The sequence below is a fragment of the Berghia stephanieae genome, chromosome 11, assembly GCF_034508935.2.
Source record: "Berghia stephanieae isolate SIO BIC M18660-M18661 chromosome 11, UCSD_Bste_1.3, whole genome shotgun sequence".
NCBI lineage: Eukaryota > Metazoa > Mollusca > Gastropoda > Nudibranchia > Aeolidiidae > Berghia > Berghia stephanieae.
Window position 1 is genome coordinate 15,499,788 of NC_088370.1, and position 21,845 is coordinate 15,521,632.

At 37.5% G+C, this 21,845-nt stretch overlaps 1 protein-coding gene across 3 annotated transcripts in view; it reads left to right on the plus strand.

Moving 5' to 3' along the window:
- LOC144957011 (uncharacterized) overlaps positions 1–18,644 on the plus strand; it is a 43,196-nt gene extending 24,552 nt beyond the window's left edge. For all 3 annotated transcript variants that reach the window (XM_078887928.1, XM_078887929.1, XM_078887930.1), the window contains exons 13-19: positions 31–192; positions 4,123–4,251; positions 4,570–4,684; positions 9,605–9,757; positions 13,639–13,841; positions 14,835–14,950; positions 17,227–18,644. In XM_078887928.1, coding sequence (XP_078744054.1) covers positions 31–192; positions 4,123–4,251; positions 4,570–4,684; positions 9,605–9,757; positions 13,639–13,841; positions 14,835–14,950; positions 17,227–17,428 — 1,080 coding nt within the window. In that variant the 3' untranslated portion in view covers positions 17,429–18,644. The remainder of the gene's footprint in view (positions 1–30; positions 193–4,122; positions 4,252–4,569; positions 4,685–9,604; positions 9,758–13,638; positions 13,842–14,834; positions 14,951–17,226) is intronic.
- The last annotated feature ends 3,201 nt before the right edge of the window (positions 18,645–21,845 follow it).

The window sequence follows — 21,845 nt, forward strand, 5'->3', positions numbered from 1 at the left end:
ACAATAAATTTTCTGTCATTATTATTTCAGATGAATGGAGCCACCTATCCTGGCAAAGTGTTTCAGTCATTCGGAGGTGTGGGAAGAAATCTAGCCGACTGCCTGTCTCGACTGGGCATGGAACCTGCTTTTGTGTCCGTTGTCGGGACGGACTCACTCTCGTCGTTATTGTTTGCTGGATGTAAACACATGGTGAGTGTACGGATTAAATTGGTTTATAAACACAGATAGAACTGTAAAATGTCTGACAATTGACAGTGTTCCCACAACATCTCTACAATCTTTTTTTTGTTTTGTTTTGTTTGTTTTATTTTGGTCATCCTGATCAAGTATACTCTTTTTAAATTGAAGTTTTAAAATAGCTTTCTTGAAATGATTCGTTTTGCTTCAAACCAGAACTGATCGAGTTATTTACTGTAAGTTATATAATGTGACAATAAGACTTTAATTCAGTTTTTTTTTCTTAAAGTAATGATGGAGGGAGAGACTCGGGATATTAAATATGGAAGGACTCTTGATTATGATAATTTAATGTATCTGTTTTCCATTGGCGGTACAAATTCATCCAGAGTGATGCACCCTTAAAGACAACTTAACCTCTGGGGTCAAGTCTGTATAAAATTTTAATTTTTAAAAAAGCATGAGACTTTCCTTCAATTTTAGATGATTTCATTGGCTCAGCAGCACAGTCTTTGCTTCGTACCCGAAAGGTACCGAGTTCGATCACCCACCGCTGCACTGTGTGGCCTTGAACAAGTCATCTCACCCTAGCTCAATTTGCGGCGCTGCACTGCGGCTGAGGCCTGGGTTATTCCAGTCTTCCCTTTGAATAGAGCCTAGAGACAAATTTTCCCCTAAGGGATGAATAAAGGGAATTTATTTTATTATTTATTTATTTATTATTTAAAAATTACAGTTAAAATAACATTAACTGAGAATTCGGTTTGTGCTTTTTAAAATAAATTTTTGAAGGACTATATTTTTTGAGGTGCATCTGTCTGGTATGAATTTGATAAAGGGTGCATATTTTGTTATTTCTGGGGGGTTTTTGTTGGAGTTTTTTTGGGGTTTTTTTTGGTCTAACTGTTTGTGGATGAAAAAAAGCTTTTCTTTTAAAAATAATAACAATTTTCCAGATCAATCTTGGCTTTGGGTAACATTTTTGTATTTTGTCTTATAAAATTTTCTTTTGTCATTCTTTATATTGTTTGTTGCATTGGTTTATTTTGATGATTTATATAATATTTTTTCATGGACAGTGAGGCCAGTTTTTCTCTATTTCTTTCTCTTTTTTTAGCTTTTTGTTTATTTTTTTTCAAATTTTACTACACTTTTTTTCCATTCCCATAGCAACAAATTTTATTCAGAAAAAAAAAATCATAACTTGGGTTCTAATAGACATAGAAAGAAAATTTAAAGTGGTAAATGATCAGAATGATGTGCTCTACACCACTTCACAATTTATAAATGTGCACATCTTTCTGGGTTTTTTACAGCCAGCCACACATATTATAAAAAATTGTAGATCTATTTCATAAATTTTGCTGCTGTCAACTAACTATCTTTTTTTTAGAGCATACAATTTTATCCTAACAGATTTTTGAAATCCTTTTTTATTTCACTCATTACTTCATTATTTACATTTTTCGATTTAATGATATTTACAATGTGATTTTGGCTAATCTGAGAGCCTTTAACGCGGGTGGTTGGATGGGAGCATCACCCTTGAATCATATACCTATGATGTTCGTATGGGTGTATGATCCGATAGTGATGTCGTTTCTTCTTCTCTTTACTAGCCTATCCTGCTTCTTTGGTTTGTGATTGTATTTTTGACAGGGGATATTTTTTTTTCTGTAAATCTTCTGCCTGTTTGTTCTTGGTTATTTATAATTTAGCTTATGATATCTTTAGGTTATGATATTGATTGACATTTGTACTATTTTTGTTAGATTGCTTGTTTTTTTGTTTCAGCGGTCTCTCATATAACCTCAATTGTGTTGGAAGAGACCTAAAAGCAACAAACAAACACTGAGAGCCTTTAAATGTTATTGATTCCGATATCGATTGAATTTCATTGCAAAAGACTTTCAAGCCTTACTGTCGTATTTGAGGGTGTCCGGTTCTAACCGCGTGCAAGAGATGTCATCACCCTGTCAGTTGACTGGGAGAAATATGGAAAAAAATGAAAAAAAAACAGTATGGCTTCTGCAATAATTATTTGTCATTTGTCTTAACTCTTTCAGCGCCATTGGCCGAACTGTGCCGCCAGAGCAGAATCTGTTCTATTGGCCAATGGCCGCACAGTGCGGCCGGTCTTGAAAGGCAAAAACAATAATGTAATTCAATCCTACTTTTAAACAAAAGTACTATAAATGGAACCAATGGTATAATTTCTTTCATCAGAACATTCAGTTGGCCCTAAGGGGGTATTTTAATTGAGATTTTGCGCTGAATTCGAATGTCGCATTGTCTTAGCTTGTCATTCTTATGCTGCCTCATTCACCCATTTTGTGACGGAAATGCGAATATAGCCTCAGTGCTGAAAAAGTTAAGATCACATGACTATTCCCGTCAAATAACGGGATTGTGTTTAGTCTCTGTTGATCACAAGGGGAAGGGGAAGGCTTTAACCCTCTCCTTACCAACCATATGAAAATCATCACATTCATTACGATCCAACCAGCACTTTTATCATTTTGTAAATCACACAACTTAAAGAAAAATGTTTTATTATAGCTATAAAAACGTAACATTGTGTTGTAGAGTGCATTTTCTTGATCAATTTTCTGCATAGAATGTATTTGTTGCTTTTGTGTTTGAGTAAAAAAAAAAAATTTTTTTGTGTTGGGTGGGTGTGAAATTTTGGGGAAAATTCTGAAAATGGCTGGTAAGGAAAGGGTTAATATATGCCCAAAAGAAAAAAAAACAAGCAAAAAATTGTTTACCTTACTTGCCACTTGCACAGTTAGAGTTTGATGCCCTCATGTTATTACAATGCACAAATTCTGATGTAATTAACAGTTATAAGTGCTCATGTTCCTTGATTTTTTGGTATAATAGAAAAGTTAATCAGAATTTTAATTAAAAAAATGAAAATTGTTTGCATTGTTTGCTTTGATGAAAAAAAAAATAATCTTGGGACTTAACGTCAAAATCCTGTTTAAAAATTTTTGTATTAGTCTTGTTCTGTTTTACAGTCACTCTGGGTTGGCAGTTCTTCTTAATGGATCAAGTTTTAGTTGGCACCTCTGTCTTTGACAGAAGCCATGGTAATCCTTCAGAGCCATTAGGCCCATGGAGCTGGAGTTTTCTCCCAGTTTCTATAGCGTGAAATGGACTATAGCAATTGCTTGCTACTCTTTGTATAGGATGCTAATTAATCTATAGCAAAGTGCTTTCCACCAGATCAAACGCCCAGCTACCTAATTACTGCTGGGTGGACATGGCGGATTGGAAAAAAAAAAAAAAAAATTCCGACTTCATCCGGGATTGATCTCGGTCCCATTACATGTGAAACGAGTGCTTTACCAACTGAACTATCAGGACCTCTTTGATAGAAGCCTGACCTCCCATAGTGGGCAGGGAGGTACATACTGTGTCTTCTATTCCTCTATATCCGTTTTCCAACATGCTTTCTGTCTTTGTCTTGGAATGAGATTACTTGGTTTTGTCCTGGCCCTGGGGGGGGATATCCTGGCTGAGAGGGAAACAGTCAAATGTATAGTTAGTTTTGGGAGATGATATATTTTTCCTTGTAAATCATCTGTCTGTTATGTACTGTATTATGTTTTGTTTACATATTGTACATGAATCGTAGACATTTGAGTGTGTTCCTCTTAGTGGGGGCCTGTGCTTGTGTCTGGATGAGACTTTTATCTATCTCAAACTAAGTACTTTGATAGTGTGTTCATGGAATCTACATCTGTTTCCTATTTTAACCAATTGCTCTTTGTCTTACCTTTTCTTGGGGGCTTTAATTGTAATTCTAGAACTTTTTACTATCCCATTGTCTTCCTTTTTACTGGTGCTGATATAACCTTAATGTGTTGCAAGCGCCGTAAAACCCTTAAAAACAAAAACAAAGCTTATTTGTCTTTATCATCTCTTTTCTTTACACAGGACATGAGCCACGTCCAGCAGTTGTCCGAGTCCACTACAGCCTCCTACTGTCCCATCTTGAATCTGGAGGGTCAAGTGCTCTTCGGTGTGGGAGATATGGACATCAATGGAGAATTTGAAGCTTCCAAGGTATGAAATCGATTTGTATACCCCCAACAACACCCAACAAGTACTTTCCACCAGATTTATCAGACCCAGCTACCCAATCTACTGCTGGGTGGACAGGCTGTTCAGAAAAAAAATCTCAACTGCACCCAGGCTCAATCTCAGTCCCTTTGTTTGTGAAGCGAGTGCTCTACCAACTGAGATAACAGCCCGCCCATTGCACTTAATGCACCCATATAATTGCATTTAAAGTCTCTTTTATTCTATTTATCATTATAGATTATGATTTATTCCTATTTATTTTATTTTATTTTTTTTTGTTTTTTTTTTTTTCATCACCAGGTTAAAGATCTATACTCTATTTTATCCAAAGCCTCATTGGTCATTTTGGACGGTAATTTTACCCATGATGCAATAGGATATGTTGTCAGTCAGTGTCGTGATCTAGCCATACCTGGTAGGTATTTTCAATCGACTTTTCACACTAACTGGGGATGTGAAAAGTAGTGCCGCGCTGAAGACCGGTCTGGACCGGCAGTCCCACGGTCTTTTAGCTGTGAACCGGAGACCGGTCCCATAGGGGAAGACCGGCGGCGGTCCTCACTTCTTATCACCTTTCAACTAGTGCGGGGCGGTCCTTGGCAAGCTTAAGGACCACGGTCCTACGGTCTCGCGCCATAGCCTACTACTTCCCCAGCGATTCGTTGCTTCGGTTGCCTATCTTCCACCAATCACCACCCATCCCACTTAATTAATCGCACCCATCCCCCTTTGCCATAAACTAAACGACACAGACGACCACCAACCTCCACTCCGCAAACCGCCCTTTCGTGTGTGAGATGGGGGGAACAGGAGGCGCACACCTTGGACGATTCCATTATACGGGGTCAATTTCAAAATTTACTACACCATAATGATCGCAATGACAATGATCTATGGTGAAGGCATGACCCCTCTTCTCTAATGGGTTATTGTTTGAAATGTATGTGACTACTAAAGATTGTTTGTGTGTGTGTGTGTGTGTGTGTGTCGAACCTAGCAAGTAGCAAATCCGATTTTTTGTTTTCTTTTGTCCATCTCTTGTCACCACTCCTTTCTATCGCAGTGTTGTCATTTAAAATAATACAATAATATTAAAATTTCGTTTGGTGTTTTTACTAATCAAATAATATGAGTTTCATTAGTTTCTTCCTTCCAAAAAACCCAGTTATAACGTCTGAATTTTTAAAAAGTCCAATAGAATATTTGGGGACCCCGATAGCTCAGTTGATAGAGCACTCTCTTTATACGCAAAGGGCCAGAGATCGATCCCGGGTGCAGTCGAGTTTTTTCTGAATCCCTGTCTACTCAGCAATGAATGGGTAGCTGAGTTTGTTAGATCTGGCGAAAAGTCACCATCGACCCCTCTTATTACCTCATCCACCCCCTCTTATTATAACTTCACGTCTCTCTCTTACTCTTCAATGCTCGCTGCCCTCTAATGTGTGGGGGGGGGGGGGGGGGGGGTAGGAGTTGCGTGTGTGTATCAACGCCACGAACAACTCGATCAACGCCTTGGGCGATGCCATTATCTCCGTTAATGGGGATAAATTTCAAATTTTATTAAATTATCGAAGTAACAATGAAGTACGGTGAGCAAATAAAGAAGGCATCACCCCTCTTCTCTAATTAGGTTACAATTTGAAATGAGTGTGACTACTCCGTGTGTTTTACTCCTGTAGACCACGGTTTTCATCGTGTAGCGGTCTTTAACGGTTCAAGAATGAACGATCCCACGGTCTCAAAGGTCAAACCGGTTCGAATTTCCAACAGTCTCTCAGGAATGTTCAATGTCGAAAAGGACCGGTCCTAGGACCGGTCCTTGCGGTCTTCATTTCCCAAGGAGAACCTGGTCCTTAGCTGCAGGACGCCGCACTAGTGAAAGCATATTACAGACTATTGAAGCTTTAAAGATAGATGCCAGGTGTTTTGCCCCGGCACTGGTTGCTAGGACATAACCCTAACAAGTATGGAGTTAACCGTACCTTCCTCGGGTTGCTAGGTTTTCTGAACACCTCACCATTCAATCAGAGGGTTCGAACCAGCGCTGTATAAGCGAGGCGCGGGAAATCAGAGGGAATTCTTATAAGTTTTATTGAACTGAACACAATATCGTCATTCCAGCGGTTGTGTTTTTATATTTCATTTTTGTAGTGGTGTTCCTTATTCGTGGATGTCAGGGAGAGAAAAGAAGGATGAATGGATAAGTAGAGTTGTGTCGTTCCTTTTGTGTTGTAAATGTAACTTAGTTTCCATAATAAATGTATCATGTCTGTTAATCTTTATTTCCTTTATTTTATCACGGTTACCATTGTCTAGTCATGAAACATGAGCCCTCTCCTTCTTTCTCTTCCCTTTGCTCAGGCTAGGCTTAATGCATCAGCCTGATCTTCTTCTCTCTTATCAATTGCAGGCCTGCCAACCGTCCCGCATTGTGCGGGACCGTCCGCATTTGCGCCAAGCCGTCCTTCATTTTTGAAAATTATTTTCTAAAAAAAAAAAAAAATCGAATCTATAAAAAATATTAAAAAATCAAAACAGAACGAATCGAATCTATAAAAAGAAAATAATAATAGTAAAAAAAACCTCTACTTTATTTACTATGGATTTCAAGTAATTATATGGGGTTCTATCGTTTACGGTTAAAATGGTTTGTGTCGTAAGCATGTTCAGTTCGGTCGGGTGTCCCTCTTTTCATTTTCAAAAGGTTGGCAGGTCTGCAATTGATAAGTTCCCTCTCTCTATCTTTCTCCTAGTCTTTTCTTTATGTTGACGTTTCGGACTATCTGGCTCTATTGAATCTCCGGGAGCGGCCCCAATCGTTACACTCACTGGACATTAATATAATAACAGTATATTTGTACAGTGCTCTTTACCAAGGCCTCAGATCGCTTCAGATTTTAATACCATTAAATTCCGTGATAGCAGTGGTTACATAATCAGAATTCATGAGTTGCCATCCAAAAGATGTTTATGAAAATGGGAAGTTTTGAGTTGAGATTTTTCTTGAAGCTGTCAACAGAGGTCATTGATCGTAAAGGCCTAGGCAGAGAATTCCAAATGGTTGGTATAAAATTTTTCAAATGATCTGTCACCAAGTGTGTTTAACCTTTTTTTTTTTTTTTTTTTTTTTTTTTTTTTCTTTTTTTTTTTTTTTTTTGGATACAGAGATAGACATTCAGAGACCTTTCTTCCTGTTTATTTTGATTTTACACAAATTGTTTCCATTAAGAGTATTTTTGTTGTTGACTGAAGAAGGATTTTGAGCCTGAAATGCTCCGTGTCAAGTATTTCATTCTTTTTTTTTTTTGAAGCCACTTGATTCATTTTTCCTCAATTGTTTTTACAATTTGCATGCTTTTTAAACTTTTTTACCCGCATGATTTATTTATTTATTTATTTATTTGCATGTACTTGTTTACACAAACTTCTTTTTTTTTCTAGGATGAATGAAGTATCATTATTATTATTATTATTATTATTATTATTATTATTATTATTATTATTATTATTATTATTATTATTATTATTATTACTGTTATTATTGTTGTTATTTTTACCATTTTTATTTTTATTATTATATAGATGATTATTATTATTATTATTATATAGATGGTTATTATTATTGTCATTATTATTATTATTATTATTATTATTATTATTATTATTATTATTATTACTACTATTCTTATTATTGTTGTTGTTATTGAGAATAATAATAATAAATTGTGCTTATATAATGTATATTCCCATTGGCGGGCTCTATGCGCTTTACAATAAAATCTCAAGAATAAAAAGAAACATGAAAACATGACATACAAATATTAGCAACAGGTCTGTACATTATATATATATATATATATAATGAAAATGCAATGAAAACTGTGTCACACATAACAGCCTGGGTGGGTTTCCTGACCTCCCATAGTGGGCAGGGAGGTACTTATTGTCTCTTCTATCCCCCTATATCTGTTTTCCATTGGCTTTCTGTCTTTGTCTTGGAATGAGATTACTTGGTTTGGTCCTGGCCCTGGTCGGATGTCCTGGCTGAGAGGGAAGCAGTCAAATGTATAGTTAGTTTTGGGAGATGATATTTTTTTCCTTGTAAATCATCTCTCTGTTATGAACTGTATTATGTTTTGTTATATATCACTTGTAAACATTTGAGTGTATTCCTCTTAGTGGGAACCTGTGCTCGTGTCTTGGATGAGACTTTTAGGTGATCTCAAACTAAGTACTTTGATAGTGTGCTCTTGGAATCTGTATCCGTTTCCTATTTGAACCAATTCCCCTTTGTCTTACCTTTTCTTGGGTGCTTTAATTGTAATTCTAGAACTTTTTACTTTCCCATTTTCTTCCTTTTTACTGGCGCTGATATGACCTTAATGTGTTGCAAACGCCATAAAACCCTTCAAAACACGTAACAGGGACATAATTACATAGATACATAAAAATTGTATAATAAGTTGAACCATTAGTTGTGATTGTTTAAAACCAATGAACATATTATAGGGTCTATAAAAAAAATATAATTATGTCACAACATTTCTTGATATCTAATGATAAAATCTTATAATATTTTTAAGTTTTTAAGTGTTTTGTAAAAGAATATTTTGAGTCTAAAAATCGGATGTCCTCGAGCAGGCTGTTCCAAATTTGAGGCCCTGCAAATTTTAAAGATCTTTCACCATATGTTTTTAACCTGACTTTGGGTTTTTTAAAAGACACTGACATAGACGATCGATCGTAAATTGGGCCCAGGTGAATAAAAGATAAAAGGATCTTTAAGGTAGGATGGCGCTTCGTTATTTAAAGTCGATTTAGTGGCAAATGCATGCTATTATATAAATATTACGTCCCTCAACGGGCAGCCAATGAAGATTCATCAGTGATATTCTAGTTTGTACAACAGGCAGTTCTAGTGACAATAAGGGCTGCAATGTTACTCATGGATCAGCTATGTGGTCTTGTGGTATTACACTCACTTTCAGATCGGAAGGTCCTGGGTTCAAGCCTCGCTCGGCGCATAGTTGAGTCCTTGAAAAAGGCTCCTTACTTACATTCTCTCAACGTACTCAGGTGTAAAATGAGTACCTGGCCATTAACAGCGTTGTCTTTGTCCGAAAAATTGTAATATCGCCTAACAGGCTTCATGTCCTGTCCTACATGTTGAATGGTGCTATTGACCAGGGACCCCTTGTAAAGCACTTTGAGCACATTTAGTGGATATTGCGCTATATAAAAGCCTGAAAAGCTCGATTTGACTCATGGATCAATAATAAGCTGGAAATGAATACATGAAATATCATGAAACATCTTTTATTTCTCTCTATTTCAGTTTGGTACGAACCGACAGATTTACACAAAGCAGCTAAGCCGTTTTCGACAGACGCCTGGCTGAACTTGACCTTTACCTCTCCTAACCTTGCTGAGTTGAAGGTCATGCATTCCGCATTGATGGATAAGACGGGTCAACCAGTTAAAGATATCGGTATGTGTGGACATGTGTGGCCTATTGTCACAAAACAGTATTATGTGTGTGTGTGTGGGGGGGGGGGGGGGGGGGGGGATGAACCAGATGTCAAAAAGGGGATATTTAAAGTTTAAATGACCAAAAATGTCAATTTTTTAATTAAAAAAAAACAATTTTTAGTCACTTTGATGGATTGTATTCATTTTCCTCAATATAGTAAATAATGAATTTATATAGCGCCTAAACATCCACGTTAATCGTGCTCTGCGGCGCTTTACATAATAAAAATAAAAATGTTTAAAAACAACAAAATTAAAAATCACGACACTACATGATACATAATAAGCATGCATACAAAAAACAGATCAAAGCAACATCTATTTCATGAAAAATAAGCCTTGTGGAACAACTCAGTCTTCAGACATTTCCTGAAAGATGATAAATTTTCACAGGACTTTGTCCGAGGACTGAGTGCATTCCATAGCATGAAAACTGAACTCAAATCAAACATTCTTGACTATAGATTTTCATTTTCAGTCTTCAACATCACTCCGACATAATAACGATATAATATCAACATGAAAACTAAACTCAAGTCGATTATTTTATACTATAAATTTAATTTTCTCCATAAACATGTCACTCCTACATAATTACAGGATAACATTAACATGAAAACTATACTCAAGTCGAATATTTTTGACTATAAATTTAATTTTCACCATAAACACACCCTCCTACATAGAAGCATAACATTAGCATGAAAACTATACTCAAGTCAAATATTCTTCATTATAAATTCAATTTTGAACTTAAACATATCGCTCCTGCATAATAAGAGCATAATAGCAAGTAAACTAAAATCATCAATAAGAGCATAATATTAGCAAGTAAACTAAAATCGTCTATAAGAGCATAATATTAGCTTGTAAACTAAAATCGTCAATAAGAGCATAATATTGGCTTGTAAACTAAAATCGTCAATAAGAGCATAATATTAGCTTGTAAACTAAAATCGTCAATAAGAACATAATATTAGCAAGTAAACTAAAATCGTCTCTATCCCCTATATCTGTTTTCCAACTTGCTTTCTGTCTTTGTCTTGGAATGAGATTACTTGGGTTTTGTCATGGCCCTGGTCGGAGTCCTTGGAGGGAAACAGTCAAATGTATAGTTATTGTGTTGGGAGATGATAGTTTTTTTCCTTGTAAATCATCTCTGTTATGTATTATTATGTTTGTTATTTTAAATTTATAATGTAAGCATTTGAGTTTATTCCTCTTAGTGGGATCTTGTGCTGGTGTATGGGTGATACATTTAGCTGATCTCAAACTAAGTACACTGATAGTGTGCTCTTGGAATCTACATCTGTTCCCTATTTGAACCATTCCCCTTTGTCTTACTTTTTTCCTCAAGTCCTTTTTTATTGTACATCTAGAATCTTTTCACTATCCAATTTTCTTCCTTTTTACTGGCGCTGATATGACCTAAATGTGTTGCAAGCGCCGTAAAACCCTTAAAAACAACAACAATAACTGACAGCCAAGGTTTTCCGAATTGCAAAAGCCGCTGACATTTATGCATGCTTTTTAAAAAAATTCACCATGTTCACAATTTTTATGATAATAGTACAGTTCAAAAAGCAAACAAACCTGCTTGTGTTGTTCTTTCAAATGATACCATTTGTATTGTTGCATTTTAATTCTGGATTGCACAGTGATTGAAAAGGAAGTAATTTTGTGCCCCCAATCACCAACATAATCAGAATAATAAGTAGAACAAAAACAAGTAGTTTCATATTATTTTTCACTCAAGAATTACAAATAATTGATTTCATTTCTCCATTATGTTGGAAAACTAAAAGAAAAAAAAAATACCTCATCTATTACTTTGGCCTGCTAGAAAGAATGTCAAGATAAAAAAAGTACCCCTTCCAAGTTTGGTATGAAATGAAAGATAAAAAAAATGAACTACCTCGTCGTCAAACTGTCATGCCCGAAACAGTTCGGTCAGAAGAATAAAAAAAATAGCAAATATTAAATCGAGTGGGTTTGGCTATGGCAGTCAAAGGTCAAAATCTAAAAACCCAACATGTAGTGGCCGTGGCAGTCAGTGAGTTAAGTTTATCACTGATTATTTAAGGATCATGAAAATGTGACTTAAGTACTTTTAGTAACGGGGTCTTCAAATACTCCTTGCAGTTTCTGTTCTTTTTATGCATATTAACTCATACCCTATTTCCTTAATTACCAGCTTTTTCCCCCCAATTTTTATTGAATTAAAAATTGTCATCACCACCGGCGTCATCTTCATCATTACTGCCACCATTACCACAACCATCGTCATCGCCATTAACTAACGCACCCATCACCACAACCATCACATCACCAAGCCATTGTCGTCATCATTACCGCAACCATCATCATATCATTTACCACAACCATCATCACTTGCCACAACCATCATCAGTTATCACATCACCACAATCATCATCATCATCAATTCCACCACAACCACCATGATCATAACCACAATCACCTCCAACAACATAACCACAACCACCACAATCACATCATAATCTTCACCACCACCACCACCACCATCATACACTCATTAATAACCCACCTTGTAACAGACCACTTGAAATAACAAGTCCCTAATCTCATGTTATCAATTTTGAAATACTGAAATCACCATGTTCATTATTATCTAACTTTATCCTCAAATAATCTGTTATTCTTCACCTGAGTACAAACTTGACTTCCTTGACTAAGTGCCCTCCAATTGTCAACAAAGATTGCATCCCCAGCAACTCTCCTAATCTGTGATAGACCTCCATGCCCTGTGATCATGTGCCATATCATACATATTCATGCGGGTGGTTGGATGGGAGCATTACCCTTGAATCATATACCTATGATGTTCGCATGGGTGTACGATCCGATAGTGATGTCGTTTCTTCTTCTCTTTACTAGCCTATCCTGCTTCTTTGGTTTGTGATTGTATTTTTGACAGGGGATATTTTTTTTTCTGTAAATCTTCTGCCTGTTTGTTCTTGGTTATTTATAATTTAGCTTATGATATCTTTAGGTTATGATTTTGATTGACATTTGTACTATTTTTGTTAGATTGCTTGTTTGTTTTTTTTTTTGTTTCAGCGGTCTCTCATATAACCTCAATTGTGTTGGAAGAGACCTAAAGCAACAAACAAACAAAAAAAAAACAAAACATATTCATAAGGTCTTCTTTAATCTTGAGTTTAGATTTTTAGCTTTGTTCAATTCATATTATAATTAAGGTATTGTTGTTGCCTTTGGTAGACCATGAGGTCTTTTCATAAAGTTCTCGAGAAAGGTCGACATTGAGAACATACACTCTAACATAATTTTAATCAAATTTCCTCACAATATAGATAGTATGTGCTTGACTAAGAAGCTCACAACATTGCCATCCGGAAGTATAACGGACCAACACACAGAACTCTGTGTAACTATGAACTTCTATAGTCTGGATAATACTGTTAAGTGAGAATTACTCATAAACGTAGATGGCAAAAAACAATAACAAAGACCCGTGTGACGTCAACTTCAAACTATCTATTGACCACTTGAAACAAAATTTAGTTCATAGACCGATGGTTCTCAATATATTTACAACAAAATTACATATCTTGCTAGTGAAATAAATAAGAATAAATATACACAACTCGTCCCTAGAGTGGTAACTTAGTACATATTGATAGCAATAGCACTGGGTTTTTTTATTTTTACCCATCATATCACATAGATTGTAGCATTGAGTTTTGTTAGACTCATCCTGAAAGTGACTAATGAGTACACATTGATAACAATATTGCTAATTCTTTTTTTTTTTTTTTTCCATTTGCTTTTACTCAACAGATCACTTAGATTGTAACAGTGAAGTTTTGTCCGATGTCGTCAACACCGCCGTATCCCTGTGTCGTGACCTCGTTATGTTCACACCCGTGGTGTTGGTGACCTTAGGTCATCATGGTGCCTTGCTGTGTCACACATGTGGAGACGTGTCGCACCTCTCACCCTTACCGGTGCCCGGACAGCACAGGGAAAGACGTGATAAAGAGGTAACCTATGATGTGCTCTATTTATCAATCGTCCTTCAGAGCCATTTTGCCCCATGGAGCCGAAGTTTATCCCGGTGTCTTTACCATGAAACAGACAATAGCAATTGCTTGCTAACCTTTTGATAAGACACTAGTCAATCTCAAAGTACTTTCTGCCAGATCTAACAGACCCAGCTACCCATTTACTGCTGGGTAGACAGGGGGGGGGGGGGGGGGGTCAGAAAAAAATCTTGACTGCACCCGGGATCGATCTGGGTCCCCTTTGTTTGTGATGCGAGTGCTCTACCAAATGAGTTATCAGGCCGCCTCTATTTAATAGTACAGCCACTTATTGTGCAGACTTAGTATATTATGAAGCTTTGCCTTTAGGTCGTTTTTGTAACATTATTTCTATTCATCACACCCCTGATTCTTTTTGTTTTTGTTTTTTTGGTTTATCATTTCCTTTGTGAAGTAAGCCTGTGTCAAAAACCCATAAATATACACAATTATGAGACATCAATGGTAAACTAGAGCATTTCTACAGCGCAATATCCACTAAACATGCTCAAAGCGCTTTACAAGGGGTCCTTGACCAACAGCAGCATGTAACATAGAACAAGACACGGCGCCTGTTAGGCGATATTTCATTTTTTCCGACAGAGACAATGCTGTTTTGCGGCTATGTGGTCTAGTGGTATGACACTCGCTTTCGGATCAGAAGGTCAAGGGTTCGAGCCTCGTGCTCGGCGCATAGTTGAGTCCTTGGAAAAGACTCTTTACTCACACGCTGCCCCCCTTTTGATGATTTTTGTAGAAACTGGACAACTGGGGTGTTGTGCTACAGTGTTTGATCTCTATATTGTATATTTTGTGACCTAATAGAACCCTCCCAATATCAGGCTTCCCCTTGTTCTGAAAATCCGATAAAGGTCAAAAGCTCTACATTAATTCCAGAGATCTATTGCTATATAAAAGCAGTCTTTTACAAAATTTTCTTGTTTTATCACTCAGATCCAACGACAACATGGTGAAACTGAAAACTCTCTTTTTCGCGCCTGGTTTTATCCTGCCCTGGGTGATGGAATGGTGCAACCAAAAATCGCCAGTGTGTCTGGAGCAGGTGATTGGTGAGTGGACTATGGGATTCTGGGGTTTTTTCTCTCCTCTCTCTCTCTCTCTCTCTCTCTCTCTCTCTCTCTCTCTCTCTCTCTCTCTCTCTCTCTCTCTCTCCTCTCTCTCCCTCTCTCTCACACTCTCTCTCTCTCCCCTCTCCCTCTCTCTTCTCTCTCCTCTCCTCTCTCTCTCTCTCTCTCACTCTCTCACTCTCTTTCTCTCTCTCTCTCTCTCTCTCTTCTCTCCCTCTATCTGTCTGTCTCTCACTCTCTCTGTGTTTCACCAAATGTACGTTTAGAGCTGAAACGGAGGCTGAAAAGGTCTATATTTTGTTATTTTGTTCCATTGTATTAGTCCTCCAGAGCTATTAGGCCCGTAGAGCGGGAGTATATCCTGGTTTTTGCAGCGTGAAACACAAAAGCAATTTCTTGCTACCCTTTGGATAGGATGCTAGTCTGTTGCAAAGTACTTTCTACCAAATCTATACAGACCTTGCTACCAAATCACTCTGCCTATAAAGCTCATTTCTTTTAGAGTATGGTACCCATATGTAAAGATTTCGTAAGAATCTACACCCCCGATTTGAAATATTTTACAACAAAATTCTTCTGGCAAAACATATCTTAGCAATATTGTTGAGCAAACTTCTGAATTTCCTACCCCCCTCCTAATTTCTGGAACTCTTTTCTATTGGAAATAGATAAATGTACTCAGTAGTCCACAAGTCAAGACCTCTAAATGTAAATTCTTAACATATTAGTCAGCTTATTAATCCTTTCATGCTGTACAACCTTATTTTTTTACTTTAATTTATTTGTAATTTGATTTTCTTTTTCTTTCATTGTGGTGGGCCATGGGGTTCTTTGTTTAGGTTTTTTGTTTTTGTTTTTTTTTAAATACTGCAGTGAACAATATGTAAATGATATTTGTAATGATCATTGGTTATGGTTATTATTACGTAAGTCAAATTCAATTTTTTTTTCATCTTTAAATTTTTTAAATTTTTTCATTCCATCTTATTTTTTAAATGTTGTTGCTCGAAGCTCGAAGAAATAAGATGGCAATGTGAAATTGTATGTAAGCTTCAAATATACAAAAACATAAAATGGATGTTTCGGGTTTCCCCTTTGTCAACAAAACAGGATGAATGAAACACTACAGACGAATGAGGTAATGTGGTAAGGGCGTTGTTAAGATGAATAAACAAAACATTGATAGGCAGGAAATCCTGAATAAAGGGAAAACCCGAAATGTCCAATTCATCTGTTTTCGTATATTAAATTGAAGCTTACATTCAATTTCACATCGTTATCTTATTTTTGACATCCTGACAATCCTTCCCTACCTTTTATTATTCAGCCTATAATAATAAAAACACACTGATCTGGATGGCTCAGTTGATAGATATCTTGTCTCACAAGCAAAGGGGCTGATATCGATCATGGGTGCATGGCACTTGATATTTTCCCCGACAACTCCTCCACCCCCCACCCCCACCACCAACCCCACCACCAACCCCACTCCCTCTGTTCATCCAGTAGTGATTGGAGTACAGGGTCTATAACTTGGCCAAAGTACTTTGCAACAGACACACAAGTAGTCATTCGGAGCCATTAGGCTCATGGAGCCTGTGTATATCTCGGGGATTTCCTTAGCGTGAAACAGACAATGGTAATCGCTTGCTATCATTTGGATAGAATGCAAGTCTAAAAGAACCAGCTACCCCAATCACTGCGTGGTGGACAGGGGGTGGGGGGGGGGGGGGGGGGAGCAGAAAAACATCTAGAATTCATTCCGGGGTCAATTTCAGTCCCTTTGCATGTGAAGCGAGTGCTCTATCAACTTAGCTGCCAGTCCCCCCCCCCCCCCCCCCCCCCCCCCCCAATGGACACACAATAATGTCACATTAAAAAAAAAATTGGTTTTTATATAGCGCAATATCCACTAAACGTGCTCAAAGCACTTCACAAAGGGTCTCTGGCCAACGGCAACATTTAACATTTAGGACGGGACATGACATCTGTTAGGTGATATTACAATAAATTTTTTTTCGGACAGAGACAACGCTGTTAAGAGCCAGGTACTCATTTTACACCTGAGTATGGTGAGAGAATGTGGGTAAAGAGCCTTCTCCAAGGACGCAACTATGCACCGTGCGAGGCTCGAACCCAGGACTTTCTGATCCGAAAGCGAGTGTCATACCACTAGACCACATAGCCAGTTTCTAAACATTGAATACGTAGTTCAAAAATAAATTGCTCTCGTCAAATTACCCGTGTTTACATTCCAGTTTGACAGCTGCCTTTGTGACAGGCCTTCACCAGGGCCTCAGCGTGGATTCTTGTATCAAAATGGGCCTTCTAGCAGCATCGCTATCCCTGGGGACTTACAGTGCCATACCTGAAGGGATCTGCCCATCGTCTGTGTCAGAGGATACGGCTGTACAATGGGCACGGATGGAAAGGATTGACGTCACCAAAGGAATGAGATGATGCTTGGACTACAGACGTTCCGATCAGCAATTTTTGTCAAACTTTCATAATTTTTTTTTGTCATATAATATTCCAGAATACAATGTAAATGCTGCTGCTTGGAGCTCGAAGAAATAAATAACAATGTGAAATTGAATGTAAGCTTCAATTTAATATAAACGAAAACAGATAAAATGGATGTTTCGGGTTTCCCCTTTATCAACAAAACAGGATGAATGAAACACTACAGATAAATGAAAATGTGGTAGTAGCGTTGTTAAGATGAATAAACAAAAACATAGATGGGCAGGAAATAGTATGCTACTTTGTAAGGAAGCGCGAATAAAAATAGAACAATAGATACAAAAGGTGCACAATTAAGTCAAAAGAAGGGAAGGTGGGGAAGCCTTACATTCAATTTCACATTGTTATTTATCCCAGAACACAGCAAATTTGTGAGCCACCGTCCTAAACGGTATTATGTCGGGTGATGTAGACTCTAAAAATTGAGTGAAAATATCAAACTTGGGTTACGTCGATTTAGATTTACGAGGCTGTGTGAAAAGGTCGTTTTTGCGACGTTCTCCACAAAAATACTCCAAATTCTAAGTTATTTGCGACCTCACTGGTACAACAACTCCGCCTGGACAAGGAGAGCGTGACTCTACCATATGAGCTATCCACGATCCCAAAAAAGATCGTCTCTAACCCTAGTCATTATCAGAGCTTCTTGAGGTCAAGGGTCCACAATAATCCGTCCAGGCAGAGTTGTCATACCAGTAAGGTCGCTGGGTCGAACCCCCATCGCCACCGTGAAATTTTTATTCTCTGTTGTCTTCTGGCACTTTCCTACTCACTTCATCTCTTGTTGTTATCAACATTAGTGCCTGCTCCACTCAGTTTTCTGAATTAGAAATACTAGCATATTTCGAATTACAAGTCTGATAGCAGGTGTAAAAATGTGAGTGCTTTTACAATCCATTGAAACGCCCAAAAGGAGAAATAAGGAAATGAACGTTTTTGTCAAAACTATATCCATATATTAATAGAATATGTACACTTGTGAACTGCATATTTTATACTCTGCATGGGAACAGATCCGCTTTTTCATGATGTACTTTGTGATAATCAATCATTTTCATTTTCCATGTGATTGAGATTTTATATTAGTATGAGTGAATGTTTCACACAGGAAGAAAGATGTTCATGATAGAAGAATAAAAGATTTCAATCTTAATACTTTAATGTTTGTTGTTTTCTGCTGGAGATTGTTTTTGGAGTTTTTTTTTATCAGTCAATATTATATTAGTAGTACTTAACTGATCCATGGGTGAACGCCATGTCTAATTGGATTCAATAGTCTGATGTCACGTCGCCCAGCTACGTCGGCCATCGTGGTTCTAAACAAAGAAAATCTGTACTTTTTATTCTTCATGCTGGCTAGAATTTTTCATATGTTTTGTGATCAGAATGTGTAAAATTCAAAACATGATCAGATTAATAATTATTTTTTTCCCCTCTGGATACGCTTTTATGCTCATCGGAGAAATATTTCATAAAGTCGTCCGCCATTGTTCCGATAGTTTAGAGCCAGTTACTAAGTTACCATGCGTCATTACGAGGGAAGTGACGTTACAACTGTTGAAGCATATTACAATACTCGCTGGGTTCTAGCACACTCTGCAAATAGGTATGGTACAGCTGGGTGATTTGATTTTATCTCGGATTCTGTCACGCTTTTTTACTTCTCCAGAGGGTTTGCTAGATTCCAGTACTTCATTTGGATTTTTGTTTTCTTGATTTAGATATTTTAATTTAACACACAGCTCTTCTATGTTGTTTATCATTTTCATTTTTTTAGGCAATGTAGTTAGTAGTTGAATTCCTCTTAACTCACTCAATCCTAGAGATTTTTGCTACTTTTCAAAATTGGAAAAAAAAATATTAAAAATGAGCATGTACATAGATTGTTTTATTCAACTACCATTAGCATGTAAAAATTAAAAACATTGCTTTATACTAGGCCTATACTTTGTCTCCAAAAAATGTATTAAATAGGCATGGGGTAAAAGTAACCCGGGAAAACTACGGATATGGTCGGTGTTAGGGTTGAGTGAGTTAAGGTTAGGGGAATGTTGGTCCTTTTGGGGTCAATGGATTGTTTACGTCCTTTCTATCTTTTCTATCTCCTATTATATAGTGTAGTGGTCCTCAGGGAGAGGTCACTATTGCTATGCTATGTCTTCTATCCCCCTTTGTCTATTTTGCCGACTCTTTTCTTTGTTCTGGATTGACATTGCTCGGGTTTTGTTTCCAGGTCCTTTGCTGAGGGGGACAGTCGAATTTATTCCTTTTTTTTATTTTTTTTTGAGAGAGAGAATTTTTTTTTCCTTGTCAACCATCTTTCTGTTGTGTACTGTTTTCGCTTTTTAGTTTCGAATTTATACTTTGTAAACATTTGAGTGTATCCATCATAGCAGTATCCTTTGCTTGTGGCTTTTTGGTGGTAATGTCAAAATAGACGCATTGTGATAGATTGCTCATGGAATCTGTTCCTTATTTGAACCAGTCCCCTTTGACTTACTTTCTCTTTAGCTCAGAAAAGTGAGTGGAGCAGGCACTTATGTTGGTAACAACAAGATATGAAGTGAATAGAAAAGTGCCAGAAGACAATAGAGAATAAAAAAATTTTTCGCGGCGGTGGTGGGGTTTGAACCTGCGACCTTATTGGTACGACAACTCCGCCTGGCAGGTGAGAGCGTGGCTCTACCGTGTGAGCTATCCACGAACACAAAAATATTCGTTTCAAACTCAAAGTCATTACTAGATCCCTCTCTCACCACTTCTTGAGACCGCCGATTCGTTCGTACACCACCATCGCGAATAATTTTGACCAGCAGTTAAGCTTAATAGCCAATATTCTCAACACAAACATATAACATAGAAACGATTGAGACATTGAGTATGCTCGGTGTATGGGGTGAATTTTTAATTCAGAAAAGTGAGTGGAGCAGGCACTTATGTTGGTAACAACAAGATATGAAGTGAATAGAAAAGTGCCAGAAGACAATAGAGAATAAAAAAATTTTTCGCGGCGGTGGTGGGGTTTGAACCTGCGACCTTATTGGTACGACAACTCCGCCTGGCAGGTGAGAGCGTGGCTCTACCGTGTGAGCTATCCACGAACACAAAAATATTCGTTTCAAACTCAAAGTCATTACTAGATCCCTCTCTCACCCACTTCTTGAGACCGCCGATTCGTTCGTACACCACCATCGCGAATAATTTTGACCAGCAGTTAAGCTTAATAGCCAATATTCTCAACACAAACATATAACATAGAAACGATTGAGACATTGAGTATGCTCCGGTGTATGGGGTGAATTTTTAATTCAGAAAAGTGAGTGGAGCAGGCACTTATGTTGGTAACAACAAGATATGAAGTGAATAGAAAAGTGCCAGAAGACAATAGAGAATAAAAAAATTTTTCGCGGCGGTGGTGGGGTTTGAACCTGCGACCTTATTGGTACGACAACTCCGCCTGGCAGGTGAGAGCGTGGCTCTACCGTGTGAGCTATCCACGAACACAAAAATATTCAAAATATTCTCAAAAAATTTTTTTATTTTTTTATTCTCTATTGTCTTCTGGCACTTTTCTATTCACTTCATATCTTGTTGTTACCAACATAAGTGCCTGCTCCACTCACTTTTCTGAATTAAAAATTCACCCCATACACCGGAGCATACTCAATGTCTCAATCGTTTCTATGTTATATGTTTGTGTTGAGAATATTGGCTATTAAGCTTAACTGCTGGTCAAAATTATTCGCGATGGTGGTGTACGAACGAATCGGCGGTCTCAAGAAGTGGGTGAGAGAGGGATCTAGTAATGACTTTGAGTTTGAAACGAATATTTTTGTGTTCGTGGATAGCTCACACGGTAGAGCCACGCTCTCACCTGCCAGGCGGAGTTGTCGTACCAATAAGGTCGCAGGTTCAAACCCCACCACCGCCGCGAAAAATTTTTTTATTCTCTATTGTCTTCTGGCACTTTTCTATTCACTTCATATCTTTCTCTTTAGCGCTTTTTCAGAACTTGAATCTCATCTTCATCCTTTTATTTGGCGCTGAAGTGACCTAAAAGTGTAACAAGCGCTGTAAAACCCTTAAAAACAAAAAGCTATGGAGGTCCTGGCAGCCCAATTGGAGTATTTGTCATCATTCTCAAGCAAAGGGACCGACATCTGGCCTTGGTGCAGTTACGATTTTTCTCCGACATCCCTCACCCCCCAACCCTGTCTACCCAGCAAAGTTTTTTTTTGGGGGGGGGGGGGGGGCCTTAAATCAAGCATAGTGTAGTTTGCGGTAGACTAAAATCCTATCCAAAGGTCAGCAAGCAATTGCTATATAGTACTCCGTTTAAGGTTACAAATACTGG